This window comes from Aphanomyces astaci (assembly GCF_000520075.1).
Source record: "Aphanomyces astaci strain APO3 unplaced genomic scaffold supercont1.16, whole genome shotgun sequence".
Classification (NCBI taxonomy): Eukaryota; Oomycota; class Saprolegniomycetes; order Saprolegniales; family Verrucalvaceae; genus Aphanomyces; species Aphanomyces astaci.
This window is the reverse complement of record NW_009798279.1, coordinates 1,269,288-1,282,018: the sequence shown is the minus strand read 5'-3', so window position 1 is coordinate 1,282,018 and position 12,731 is coordinate 1,269,288. Positions and strand designations below refer to the sequence as shown.

Sequence of the window (12,731 nt, the reverse complement as noted above, 5' to 3'; positions counted from 1 at the left end):
ATTGGGTAAACATTTGCATTACGGGGGTTTGATTGGTTCACGACAACCCAAGGCATTTGAAGTACTTACCAAACGTACAAAACACGAGAGTAAGTAGTGAAAATGGTATAAATACTGTACTAGTGTAAGTGGTGAAGATGGTATTAACGTTAACTACTTACTACCTACTAGTACTACTCAAAGACGAGTTCCGTTAACACATAAACCGGTTACAATTCGTCGGTCGCTTGACTTGACATGCCCAGGCAGTACTTGCCATACTCGTCATCAACAATTTCCATGGCCATATCTTCGTGAAACGGAGGTTTAGCCCCTCGATTGTCGTTCAACATCTTGAACACGCTGCTGCATGTGTCCTTAAAGCAAGGGACGTCCGCGAAACCCACAGGCACGTCCGAACCACACGTCGACGGGTGGCAGTACCACTGGGTCTCGTTCTGGCGGTAGCACACATGATCACCATCTCCGCAGGCCTTGAAAAATGCTCCAGGCGCAATCTACTTGCACGTGAGCGTGCCACGTCATAACTATGTGTGTTGCAACCCACGGCTTGCTTGGGTGTACAGAACTGGACTCGATCAACGTATGCGAAACCACAGTGGTCAAACAGCTCAGGAGATACTTGGGCCTACATTGGACGATGAGTTTAGGTGATGGCAGACAGACCCACGGCCAGCGAGCGACAGATTTTGAACGTTGTCGCAGACGTGAAGAATGTCTTGTTCGTGGGAGGCGAGAGGTAAAGCGGCGCGAGTGGAGAGCACGGGGAGCAAAATACTTTCTTTAGAGGGACGTGGCCAGTGTTGGTGACGTCGTGCTTGCACGAGACGCCTACAGCAGAGTTGTCGTCCAAGTGGCAATCAACTACTCGTCTACCTGTATCCATGAGCGCTGTATAGTAAGTTATGATCTGGGCTTCGTGTACTGGCATGCAACATCGTGGGTCTTGGTACTCGATGCAAAACGACAGCGGGCTCTTCGTGCTTACCTATGGCGCAAACCACTATTTTCTTGCCATGCAAGTACATTAATGCAGGTACATTCGCTTACATTGCCAACGGAGACCCCTGATGCCTTGCATATCATGTTAAATGTATCTACAGCTCCTGTCACTGTGATAGCGCATGCGAGCAAGATGATTGTGACCCTCATCATGATGTATCGAAGGATCAATCCTTCAGTTACACGTCAATCTAAAAAATTGCAAATTGGTGTTGGCCAACTATATAACACTAAATACGATTGAAGCAACATTACTGTAGTATGATCACACTATTTACCAATTCTGAAATCTGGTACACTATTTAACAGTAAGTACTCGACGAACCGTTTATCCGGATGCTGTCGATTGACCCATTGCCGTTGGAAATCTAGAATTAAATGACAGGGAGAAAGCGTGGATAATTAAATTCACGAAGTATACCCCCATTGGAGTGACTGGTCGATGGCTTCAAAACGACCTCACGACCACGACGACGACAGCACGCCCGACAACGTGGAGCTGAAATGGCGGCGCATGGTGGTGGGCGAAGCGGAGATTCGCTTGATGAGTCAAAAACCCAACTCGGACCGCGTGGTCGTGCATACTCCCGTGGCGCTGCATGGCGGCATCCACATCCAAGTCGACCCTCCGCCAGCAATTGTGTTTCACTCGTTCGACGAGCTCACGGACGCGTTGGGGGCCTACTTTGAAGCCACGCAGCAGGAATTCTCCATCCGGAACTCCATCACCGTTGAACACGCAAACGAGACGGCTGCTCGAAGCGTCCGCTTCCCAGAGAACGACGTCCGGTTCAAGTACTCGTCCATGACGTACGTGTGCAAGCACGGGCGCACCCAGAAGCGCCGCAACAACCCCGATCTGGCCAAGACGAAGAAGGTCAAATTCGCGTACTCGGGGTGCCAGGCATGTTTGTGGATCAACCTCGTGCTGCTCGGTCCTCCTGGCGCGCGGCGATGGGTGTACCACGTCCACAAGATGGTCCATGTGCACAACCATGAGCTGAGCGTGGAGAATTCCGTCGCGTCGCTGCGGCCGTTCCGCGCCTACCTCGACTTGATCTACAACATGAAGCATGCAGGAGCCTCTCCCCAAGACATGCTCACGATGCTGGCAACTCGTGAACCCAGTACGTCGCTCGATCTTTATCAAAATCGCTCATGTTTTTCCGTCTTAGCCAAGAAAATCACCATCCAGACCGTTCGCAACATTCTGCGCAACTACGCGGCGGAACTGGCGGCCCCGACCCCGCCGCCCCGCCTTCGCCCGCATCAAGTCCCGCGACTCTTGCATGCGTCGTCCTCGACCAATCCCTTTCCAGCGCTTCCGTCGGCCTTTCATCCGTTGTTCTCGTCCTTGGTCAAGGCGTCCATTGAACAGCCGCATGTGCCAGGCTACTCCATGGCGTCGCGCTTCTTCTACCTCAATCTGTGCTCGATCCAGTCGATTCTGCAGCGGTCGTGGCAGGTCGTCCAGAGTAATGCTACCCAACAATCTCCTCTACCGCCTCCCTCCGACTCGGCCGAGAAGACCTTCCACGCCACTATCCTCACGACCGTCGCCGCCGACGGCACGTCCCCCATGCCGCCGTTTTGCGTGTTTCCGACACCGCCCGCGTCCGGCGGCAGCCGCCTGCATCAAGTTGGTCCGAATGTGGTTATGACCGACCGCGGCCTCGCCACCCCCGACGCGATGGAGTGCGCCATCCTCTACTTCCATGCGACTTTGCCTCCGCGACTGCCGCGGCCCGTGGTGCTCGTCGTCGAACACGCGTCGCCGTCTCCGTCGCTCCTTCAACTGTGCACTCGGTATGGTGAATTCTTTGGCTATATACACGTGGTTTTGTAATCAATCTTGACAATTCGCGCTGAACATTGTGATTGGCTGAATATACGTGTCTTATTTGAAATAGCCAATCAAAAAAACTCTCAAAGCTTGATTTTCGCCCATCGCGTCGTGATTTATATATTAGATTTCGATTTTGGATGGAAATTATTTTTGTACCGAATCTCCATAGTATTCTTCTCAACGCTTTCGTTGTTGGTGGTCGTGTTGCGAGTCCTAATTACTACCGTTGGTTTCGAGTACTACTACTAGGACTACTACTACCACTAGTACTAGTACTAGTAGATTTAACCGTGCTGTTTCGTTCGATGGTAGACGCAAGATCATTTTGGTATCGTGGAAAGATCTGTACGCTGGAGACAAGGATGTAGTACAACCCATTCGATCGTGCCTGCTCACTCCATTTGAATCCCAGCTGTGCCACCAACTCGGGCTGGTGCTGCCGCATCTGGCGACCACCGCCGCCATCGTGTCCGACCTCCCGCCCATCGTCGCCCACACCTACCAAACGTGCGTGGCGCAGGTAGGATCTGCCGCCATCGCCGACGCCTTTCGAGAAAGCGGTCTGCATCCGCCCAATCTGCCGCAACTGGCTGCTGGCACACCTGTGATGCCGCTGCCCAAGGCGACAATTGTAGTCCAAGAACACCGCACGGCGACCATCTCCGTCCAATCCAACGCGATGCCCCGCTTCGCCATCGAACGACGAGCGTAACAGATTAACTAGTATTTTAATATTATTTTATGTATTGACGTCTGAATTAAAACTGTAAGTATTAATATTGTGCTTTCGAGTGAAATTTCGTGTTGTGGCGTGGTTTCTCGTTGGAATTTAAATCGATTTGATTGGCTACCTCAGGTGAGCTCAAAATTATTAGCCAATCAAAACCTTGTCAATGTAATTCAACCAATCCGATCGGTTGTGGATCGGTTTGGTCGGCGCGATTCGATTGCACCCCCTCCCCAAATTTGTATCAAATCGACAATAGTAATTCGAACTATGAATTCGCTATAAACTTGCGGGGTTTTCTCATCAACATATCGTCGGATTGGCTGAATATTGTGTAAGAGCCAATCAGATCCACTCAGAATGTATGTATTACCCAATAGTGTCGATTCAATTGCACAATACTCTAATTATTACAAGTACTAACTTCAGAGTATCAATAGTCCTGTACATATTCAACACTTTATACTTGGCCAATTTCAGGTTGTTCGAGGTTTGCTTTCATGACGCTGCTTGCTGCGTGACAAATTTCTCCCACACGTACGCCGCCTCGGCTTCTTTCCCAAGCAACGCCTGGGCCTATGATTTCAACATGACGATGGTTTCGCAGCAACGCCACGTACATGCCGCTGCGCTTGGACGCGTCTCGCTTCATCGGCCAAGGCGAGTTCTGTCCGCAGATCGCTCAGCTCCTTCTCCAGGCGGTGACATCGCGCGGCATCCTCCGCGGCGGCCATCTTGGCTTCGTCCAACTAATCTCGGTCCCTCCAATAGTGAGCAATTTGTGCAGTAGATGAAGCGTTGCACCATGCGTTTGCAAGCAACGCGTTCGACGTGGATGCGGTCGTCTGCCGTGGTGGCGCTGCGGAGCGCCTTGTGGAATCGGTCCACTTGAGCTTGCCATTGTGTTTTTTCTGTTGTGCATTCATATAATATCGTCAAGTCGATTCGAAATTGGAGTGGAGACAATCGATATACGACCAATCAAAACACCCAGAACACGAATCAAGTAGCCAATCAAATCAACTCTTCAATCAATACAACACCGAATTAGTGTGTGACCTGTGATTAGTGTGATATCGGACGATTTTACATACAAAAGTCAGGACAAAGAATCGATCGATAGATTTGGCAAAGAATCCGCACAAAAGTCAACCAAATTTTGGGTTCAAGGGCAATATTTTTATAAATAAATATTATTTGGATCAAATCTCCACCTTGTTGCAAATCCAACACGGCCACTTTCAACCGAGATATCCGCGTGTCCCGCCTTGCAATGCGGTCCGACATGTCGACCTGGACGCGACCGAGCATGGATTTGGCCTCGTCCAGCTGCTCCACAACGAGCTGCATGTCCTTTCGGTGTTGTGCATCCACCTGCGGAATCGTCATGAGTCCTATCGCTTGTTCCATTGACTCCAACGACATATGTACCGTCGCATGCATTTGCTCGAGCACGGCGCATTGCCCATGTAAAACTTTCACTTTGGCGTCCAAATCAACCACTCGCTTCTCCGCCTTCTTCCGCGTAGTTCTTTCTTGGTCTAAGGATGCCTGTAACATGGTCAACTCTTGCGCGGACGTGTCGGCCGCGCGGAGCTGCCTCCGCATGTCCACCGCATCAGCGTCCAGCTGTTTCCGTTCGGTTTCTTTGGTCAAGATGGCTCGCGTTTGACTCGCCACTGTGGTTTCGAGATCCTGGATTCGGTCCATGCATTCGGACAAGGCGGACGACCGCGCCTGGATTTCCGAAGTTGAAGCACTCAATTGCGTGGACAAGTTGGCGATGGTCGTCGCGTCCTTGGCTGCCGACGCTTCCCTTCTCGACAACTGCATGTGCCACGCGTGGCCGTGAATATGCACGCGAGAGGGCTAGTCGTGCCGTACCTCGATACGCAACTGCCGCACTTCACTGGATAAGTCGGCGATGAGCGCTTCGTATTCTTCGTGCATCGCTTGAGCCGCCTTCATCTGAATTGTCAACGGTTGGTCTCCATCTCTACTTCGCCCTCCATCACGCACTGGAATGGGATGTCTGTGTGGGAGACTGGGACTGTCCTTGGCCTCCTCCAGTGGACGGTGAATGTACTCGGAGTAATGGCTCAGGTCCTTCAAGTTCGTCACAGCTTTGGTGAGAGCCTTCTGGAACTCCTTGTTCTCCCGCTACGAGTCACCTTCACGTGTTAGACGTCACATAGGACGTCCACGCGTGTACCTTGAGAGCCGAAAGGTCATCGATCAACAGCGGGGCCGACATATGAAAGATCCCACCAATTGGACAAAGCTGAAACATCCGGAATATTATCCGGATTTGTATTGCCCGCCATTATTATCATGTCAAAATTATTCGTTTTATTCCAATATGCCGCGCGAGATCATCACGCTCCAAGTGGGGCAATGCGGGAACCAAATTGGGTCCGAGTTCTGGAAGCAGCTGTGCGTGGAGCATGGTATCTCACCCGATGGCATCGTGCAGGACTACGCCACCCAGGGGAACGACCGGAAGGACGTGTTCTTCTACCAAGCCGACGACGAACACTACATTCCTCGCGCGCTGCTCATGGACTTGGAACCCCGCGTGATCAATTCCATCATGAACTCGAGCTACCGGAATCTATACAACCCCGAGAACACATTCATCGCCAAAGATGGCGGGGGTGCCGGGAACAACTGGGCCTCTGGGTACAACCAAGGCGAACAACATCACGACTTGCTCATGGAAATGATCGACCGCGAAGCCGACGGCAGCGACAGCTTGGAAGGGTTCGTGCTGTGCCATTCGATCGCCGGCGGGACTGGCTCCGGCATGGGGTCGTACCTTCTCGAGAACTTGAACGACCACTTCCCCAAGAAACTCATCCAAACGTACTCGGTGTTTCCGAATCAAGTATGTCCTTTCCATGCTTCTTCCTCTGTATCATGTGACGACGTTCTGACATCTAGGACGACTTTCAAAGCGATGTCGTTGTGCAACCGTACAACTCCCTCTTGACCCTTAAGCGCCTCGTCCTCAACAGCGATTGCGTTGTCGTGCTCGATAACACTGCGCTCAACCGCATCGCCGTTGACCGCCTTCGCATCGACAACCCCACCGTGTCCCAGGTTCGATGAGCATATTGCATGTCCATGGAGAATGACACGTTCGTTCGTCCGTTCTCAGCTCAATTCGCTCGTGTCGACGGTCATGGCGGCCTCCACGACCACACTACGGTACCCTGGATACATGAACAACGATCTCATTGGGTTGGTCGCGTCCTTGATCCCCACCCCTCGCTGTCACTTTCTAATGACTGGGTACACTCCGTTGACCATCGATGCCCAGGTACCATCTACTAGTACTCGTCCACGTCGTTAACTTACACTCTCTGATATATTAACATACCACCATCCACAGGTTTCTGCCGTTCGTAAAACTACCGTCTTGGATGTCATGCGTCGGTTGCTTCAGGTACGTACATATTCATATGTATATCTTCTATATATAAAATATCAACATGGTGAAGAATGAATATATATATATATAATATTTCGACGTCGAAGGAATATTATATTTATATACATATTGATGCTGACAGTGAATAAATAAATGTATATATATATATATATATATATTTATGTGTATCTATATATATATTTATGTGTATCTATGTATATATATATATATATGTATATCTATATATGTATATCTATATATTTATATATATTTATGTATATCTATATATATATTTATGTATATGTATATATATGTATATTGATGTTGAATGAATATATCAAATACTTCGAAGTATATTCTGAACAATCGCGTCCGATTATTTTCAATCGATATCGTATAATATATATATATATATATATATATATATGCGTTGTGTGATTATTTTGCATCGATACCTTGCAGTTCCATTCATTGAACGGGTGCTAATATTATGTAGCCCAAAAACATCATGGTGTCGACATCGACCAAGACGGGGTGCTACATTTCGATCTTGAACATCATCCAAGGCGATGTCGACCCAACCCAAGTGCACAAATCCCTCCAGCGTATTCGCGAGCGCAAGTTGGTCAAGTTCATTCCATGGGGACCAGCCAGCATCCAAGTTGCGCTCTCCCGCAAGTCGCCGTACGTTGAAAGCCCGCACAAAGTGAATGGACTCATGCTGGCCAACCACACGAGCATCGCCAACGTACGTCGTTTGTCTACATACGCAAGCTTCTTGTTTATTATGGGTTGGTTTGTCTAGTTGTTTCACCGGTCGGTCGTGCACTACGATCGCCTCCGAAAGCACAACGCGTTCATTGACCAATACCGCAAGCAACCCATGTTCGCAGATGGATTGGAGGAGTTTGACAATGCCAGGGAAGTGGTCACGAGTATGATCGAAGAGTACAAGGCCAGCGAGCGCGCAGATTACGCCACGTGGGGCCAATCCACGCCCGCCGTGTAGGACCTCCAAGCGTCATAATGTGATGCCGTTTCATCCGTAGAATGCCAATTGTTGCTATACAACTTATTTTGTTAAAATGACCATAAAATTCGTGATTGAGGCAATCGTTTTTGAATCGTAAAGTGCCCTAAATTGGGCACATATTTCAGCGCAATCAATCCACCAATCATCAACGTGCAATGTATATATTTCGCACCACAATTGAGCTGTATATTGTATACCTCTTACGCTTTGTCCTCGTGTTGTACTTCACCAAAATGTCAGCAATTACTACGTAGTACTACTACTCACTCATAGCACATAGTACTTTTGGCTGGTAGTGTTGCATCAAAAGTAACTCCCATGGGTCAAAACCATTCAAGTTGCCAAAGTTCTTCGAACATGCCAAGTTAACTCGACGACGTGACGGCAAGGTGATATGGTATGTGAAGTGATTGGTAGTTTACAATTAGTGATCGTTAAGAGTTTGAAAAGGGAGGTAGGTACTACTCTGTTCCGGGAAAAGAGGTGTCTATAATTCTATCTTGGTTAAAGTATACTTCGAGAGTGAAAACACGCCGCTGCGCTAGTGAGCTGGCAGGAACTAGGAATGCGCTTCGCGCATGAAATAGCACTTGAGTACCTCAAAACAAATGAAATGTATACACAACAACGTGCCCACGAAGAGCCTGACACCTCGGAACCCCGGCGTTCTGGAACCTACACTACATAAGTGAAGTGAAGTCTTCAATTTCAGGGGTTTGGTGCATCGCCAGTGGTTTGCTATCGCTAACCCCGGGCAATGCGCCAAACCCCTCACGAATATCAGAAGCAAGCTTACCTCCGCTACGCTGCGAAAGGTCGCGCACCCCCACACATATCAGGAAAACGTTCAAGGTGCGACGAGCTCCTAGTCATAGTGGCCTCCAATGCGAATTACTCGAGTAGAAACTGTGGCAAATCGATTTCGCGTAGCGAGTTGATCCCGTCACTGTACTGCTGTACTATGAAAATCCCGTTACCGTTGCGAGCACATCCTCCGGACACGGCCATAATTCAAACCGCCGCAAGTAACCCTACACCACAGTTCTTGATAAAATATTAACGTTAATCAAATAAAAATTGCGAAAAGTGTTCCTACACCCGCGGCTTTCGGTAAAGTATTGATCGCCCAACGCATTCGTGTTGAGTGCAATCAAATTAATCGAGTGTACCTGCGGGAATGTCGTTGAAAAGTGTGGTATAAGGAGTAGAGGTATACTGTACCCATCTCGTCCACTACTTAACTTTATCTGTACTCATACTTTGGCGTTAGAATTGGTCGTGATAAGCTTACTGTATTGTCGATTTGATACAAATTTGGATTCGTTGCCATTCGACACACACCACCCTTGTATTTTTTTACTTTTCTGCTTGGAAATGCTCAATCTGGGAAAGCTTAATCACTAACGCACATGGTTTTCTGCATAACGATTTGTGCATTGGAAACTCGAAAATCTCAGTCACATTGGTCTGTATCACGACGAATTCTAACGCCAAAGTTAGAGTATTGTACTTTCGAGTGAAATTTCGTGTTGTGGCGTGGTTTCACGTTGGAATTTAAATCGATTTAATTGGCTAACGTTGCCTCAGATGAGCTCAAAATTATTAGCCAATCCAAACCTTCTCAATGAAATTCAACCAATCAGATCGATTGTGGATCGGTTTGGTTGGCGCGATTCGATTGCTCCGGACCAAATGCATTCAAAGTAACGTTAGGCTGTTGAAAAGCGCGCGAAACGCACTTCAACATGCATTGTCAACTACTGAAGTATTGGAGTGCTATGATTGGTTCCAACTTGCACAGTCTCTATTCGTTTTCACACGGTCGATATTCACAACCAACTGATCGCATGAAGTCGTTCACATGTGCGGCGATCCAGGACGGGGCCGTCTTTAGGGTGACACTGGAAGACGGCCAGCAAGTATTCGACCTCAAGGATGCGATCAAGGAGAAATGGGGGTGTGCATATCCTCCGCATGAATTGTCGCTCTACCTAGCGAAGCAGGACACTAGCTGGATCAAGGCGACCAATCCCGAAGTGATGATGTTGTGGTCTGGCAAGGTTGGTGCCCAGGTCAAAGCGCTGTTGGAAAACAAAGCGATGCACCCAAGGATGAAATTGGGTACATTCGACCTCCCCAGCAACGACAGCGACGACATCCACGTGTTGGTGGCTGTCCGCAGGAGATGGTTGACGTGTGCGATGGTCGGGGTCGGGACAATCATCTACATTGACATCCTCGATTACAAGACTGTCCTCGACCTGCAGAAGGCAATCAGCGAGAGTCCAAACTTTGCATTGGATGCGGATTGCATGGACCTGTACGTGGCGAAGAAGGGCAGCAAGTAGCTCACCGTCAACGACCTGAAGGTGGTCAAGTCGAGTGGAATGGCAACGTTGACGACTGCCGGTGGCCAATTGATGCAGCCGCGCACTGCACTAGGTACTTACAACTTCCCCGGCGAGGTGGCCTACTACGAAGAAGACGGCGACGTCGACGACGTGCACGTGTTGGTGGTGTCCGTGCCGCCTGCCCGCGAAGTCGCTTCCAGCGTGACGATTTCGTGTGTGGCAATCGGAGTTGGGACACTATTTACCCTCAAGGTCCGTGACAGCGTGAGCGTGTTGGGTCTCAAAAACGCAATCCACACGAGATACCAGTTCCCTGTGTACGACCTCGACCTCTACCTGGCGCAACGAAGCGATGGCACTTGGATAAAGGAGGATGACCCCGATGGAATGGTACTCAAGTCTGGACATCTATCTGGGGCAATCAAACCGTTGATGACACCAGCGACCATGATGGACGATGCAACTCAAGTGCGCGCATTGAACCTCCCCGACGACGACAGCAACGACATCCACGTCTTGGTAGCTGTCCGCAAGCGATTGTTGACGTGTGCGGTGGTCGGGGTAGGGACAATCTTTTTCGTCGACATGCGCGATCACAAGATGGTGGAAGACCTGCAGGACGCCATTCGCCAGAGTCAGAAGTTTGCATTTCCATCAACCTCCCTGAACCTGTACATTGCGAAGAAGGACAACACGTGGCTCACTATCCACGATGCCGACGTGAAGCTCGTGAAGACTGGCAAGATTCCAAGTGGAATCAAAGCGATAACGACTGCAGGTGGCCAACTCATGGCGCCACATTCGCCACTTCATTCTTTCAACTTCCCGGGCGAAGTCGTTTACGTGGCAGGCGTCGACATCGATGCCATACATCTGTTGGTGACGGTGCCGAAATCGCACCAAAAGGCCTCCAACGTGGCGATATCGTGTGTGGTGGTCGGGAGCGGCGTCAGCGTGGCAATTGTGATAGACGAGCGCGACACCGTCTTGGACCTGAAGAAAGCAATCACGGAGCGCATGGAGTTTCCATTTCCTGCGTTTCAATTGACGCTGTACGTTACGAAGACGAACAACAGCGACTGGCTCCAGTGGAGTGACCGCGATGCAATCGAGCTGACGTGTGGAGAGATCCCTCGTGGAATCAAACAACTGATGTCGGACGTGGCCAAAATGGACTCCGAATCCATCTTGAGCGCATTTCACTTCGTCGACGACGAAGTGCCCATCGGAGATGACATTCACGTGCTTGTGGACCTGCCAGCGCATACAAAGGCCCATTACGCTAGTTTTGAAGTTGAGCTTGAAAATCCCGTCATAGGGCGATCGGTCACGTCGATTTCATCGCCTTCTACCTGGTGTTGGGTGTCACGAGTGCTTTCGCCATTGAGGACTCTATTGAGGACTCTATTGTTGTCGAAAAAGGACGACTAGCGTTGTGGACGAACCTATGTGCTGGACATGACCTTGATTTTGAATGTTAATCGGTGGGATGATAATTCAAGCAACTACAACGTATGGTGCACTTCATCTAAAAGCTTCCAACTGGCCAAATTGAAGAGTGGAGGTTTTATTATTTAACGTGCAATTAATGTAGTTAAACCCAAAATCTAGATACGTTAAATACCGATTTCATGCGTTTTATCACTTGGAGTGGGAGGTTAAAGGTCCCAACTGCCTCCGGATGTTAAATACGGATAAGAGTCACATACAAAAATCAAGATACATTTGAGCGGCCACCCCTATGGCCAAATATCCAAGCGCCCATGTAAAATACTGCTAGGTTAAATATCTATTTCTGGACCAATTAATCACAAAATTTGAATCTGAGACGTAGAATTTCTTCACCACATTGAGATCTGTCGATTATACGTCTCAATTTGCTGCAATTTTGAGTAATGAATATGAAATAGAAGCCAGAAAATTTTGTGAAAAGTTGGTAGTTTATAGATGACGTGCACCATACTACTCATGAAGATGTCGAATTCAAGGCATGGGATTTCGATGCAGCATCGTAGTTTACTCGTAGGGATAGCATTTACTGTTAATTTACCGAAACTCTGAGGTCATCATAAAGACATCAATATCGACCTCATTTCTCAAAGGAAAGCCCCGTGTATTGGCGTCAAGCGCTCCACCTGGTCACAAGCAGGGCTGGGGAAAAATATATTTAAATCAATTTTAACTTGTCAATCTATAATTTCAATACGTATATTGTCGTTCGGAAGAACAATTCATAATTTTATTGAAATTTGAACAACCTAAAAATTCAATATTCTGACTCGGAACAATTATTGTCCATATTTTCGATAATTCCGACCTAAACGATGGTCAAAGTAACAAGC

The 12,731-nt window shown here is 48.6% G+C and overlaps 6 protein-coding genes across 7 annotated transcripts; 4 read left to right on the top strand and 2 right to left on the bottom strand.

The window, feature by feature from the left end:
• Positions 1-130: 130 nt before the first annotated feature.
• Positions 131-1,174, bottom strand: H257_07856 (hypothetical protein). Its single transcript, XM_009833538.1, has 5 exons — positions 1,051-1,174; positions 877-988; positions 671-831; positions 548-628; positions 131-497 (listed from the first exon to the last, which is right to left on the bottom strand). The coding sequence occupies exons 1-5, from the start codon at positions 1,153-1,155 to the stop codon at positions 210-212; spliced, it is 747 nt and encodes a 248-aa protein (XP_009831840.1). The 5' UTR covers positions 1,156-1,174; the 3' UTR covers positions 131-209.
• A 250-nt stretch (positions 1,175-1,424) lies between these two features.
• On the top strand, positions 1,425-3,606 carry H257_07855 (hypothetical protein). The gene is made up of 3 exons (XM_009833537.1): positions 1,425-2,129; positions 2,178-2,808; positions 3,161-3,606. The coding sequence occupies exons 1-3, from the start codon at positions 1,445-1,447 to the stop codon at positions 3,558-3,560; spliced, it is 1,716 nt and encodes a 571-aa protein (XP_009831839.1). The 5' UTR covers positions 1,425-1,444; the 3' UTR covers positions 3,561-3,606.
• A 323-nt stretch (positions 3,607-3,929) lies between these two features.
• H257_07854 lies at positions 3,930-5,829 on the bottom strand (the record flags this gene model as incomplete). Of its 2 annotated transcripts, XM_009833535.1 has the most annotated exons (7): positions 3,930-4,151; positions 4,196-4,324; positions 4,380-4,486; positions 4,790-4,949; positions 5,007-5,402; positions 5,460-5,735; positions 5,788-5,829. In XM_009833535.1, the coding sequence occupies 7 exons, from the start codon at positions 5,827-5,829 to the stop codon at positions 4,074-4,076; spliced, it is 1,188 nt and encodes a 395-aa protein (XP_009831837.1). In that variant the 3' UTR covers positions 3,930-4,073. The 2 variants fall into 2 exon arrangements, with proteins under 2 accessions (XP_009831837.1, XP_009831838.1); XM_009833536.1 differs by having other exon boundaries at positions 4,196-4,486.
• A 93-nt stretch (positions 5,830-5,922) lies between these two features.
• Positions 5,923-8,117, top strand: H257_07853 (tubulin gamma chain). The gene is made up of 6 exons (XM_009833534.1): positions 5,923-6,459; positions 6,516-6,674; positions 6,733-6,894; positions 6,967-7,020; positions 7,502-7,753; positions 7,811-8,117. The coding sequence occupies exons 1-6, from the start codon at positions 5,935-5,937 to the stop codon at positions 8,012-8,014; spliced, it is 1,356 nt and encodes a 451-aa protein (XP_009831836.1). The 5' UTR covers positions 5,923-5,934; the 3' UTR covers positions 8,015-8,117.
• A 1,768-nt stretch (positions 8,118-9,885) lies between these two features.
• On the top strand, positions 9,886-10,386 carry H257_07852 (hypothetical protein; the record flags this gene model as incomplete). The annotated part of the gene is made up of 1 exon (XM_009833533.1): positions 9,886-10,386. The coding sequence occupies one exon, from the start codon at positions 9,886-9,888 to the stop codon at positions 10,384-10,386; it is 501 nt and encodes a 166-aa protein (XP_009831835.1).
• Positions 10,387-10,458: 72 nt separating this feature from the next.
• Positions 10,459-11,820, top strand: H257_07851 (hypothetical protein; the record flags this gene model as incomplete). Its single annotated transcript, XM_009833532.1, has 1 exon — positions 10,459-11,820. One exon carries the CDS (start codon positions 10,459-10,461, stop codon positions 11,818-11,820), a length of 1,362 nt encoding a protein of 453 aa, XP_009831834.1.
• Positions 11,821-12,731: the final 911 nt, after the last annotated feature.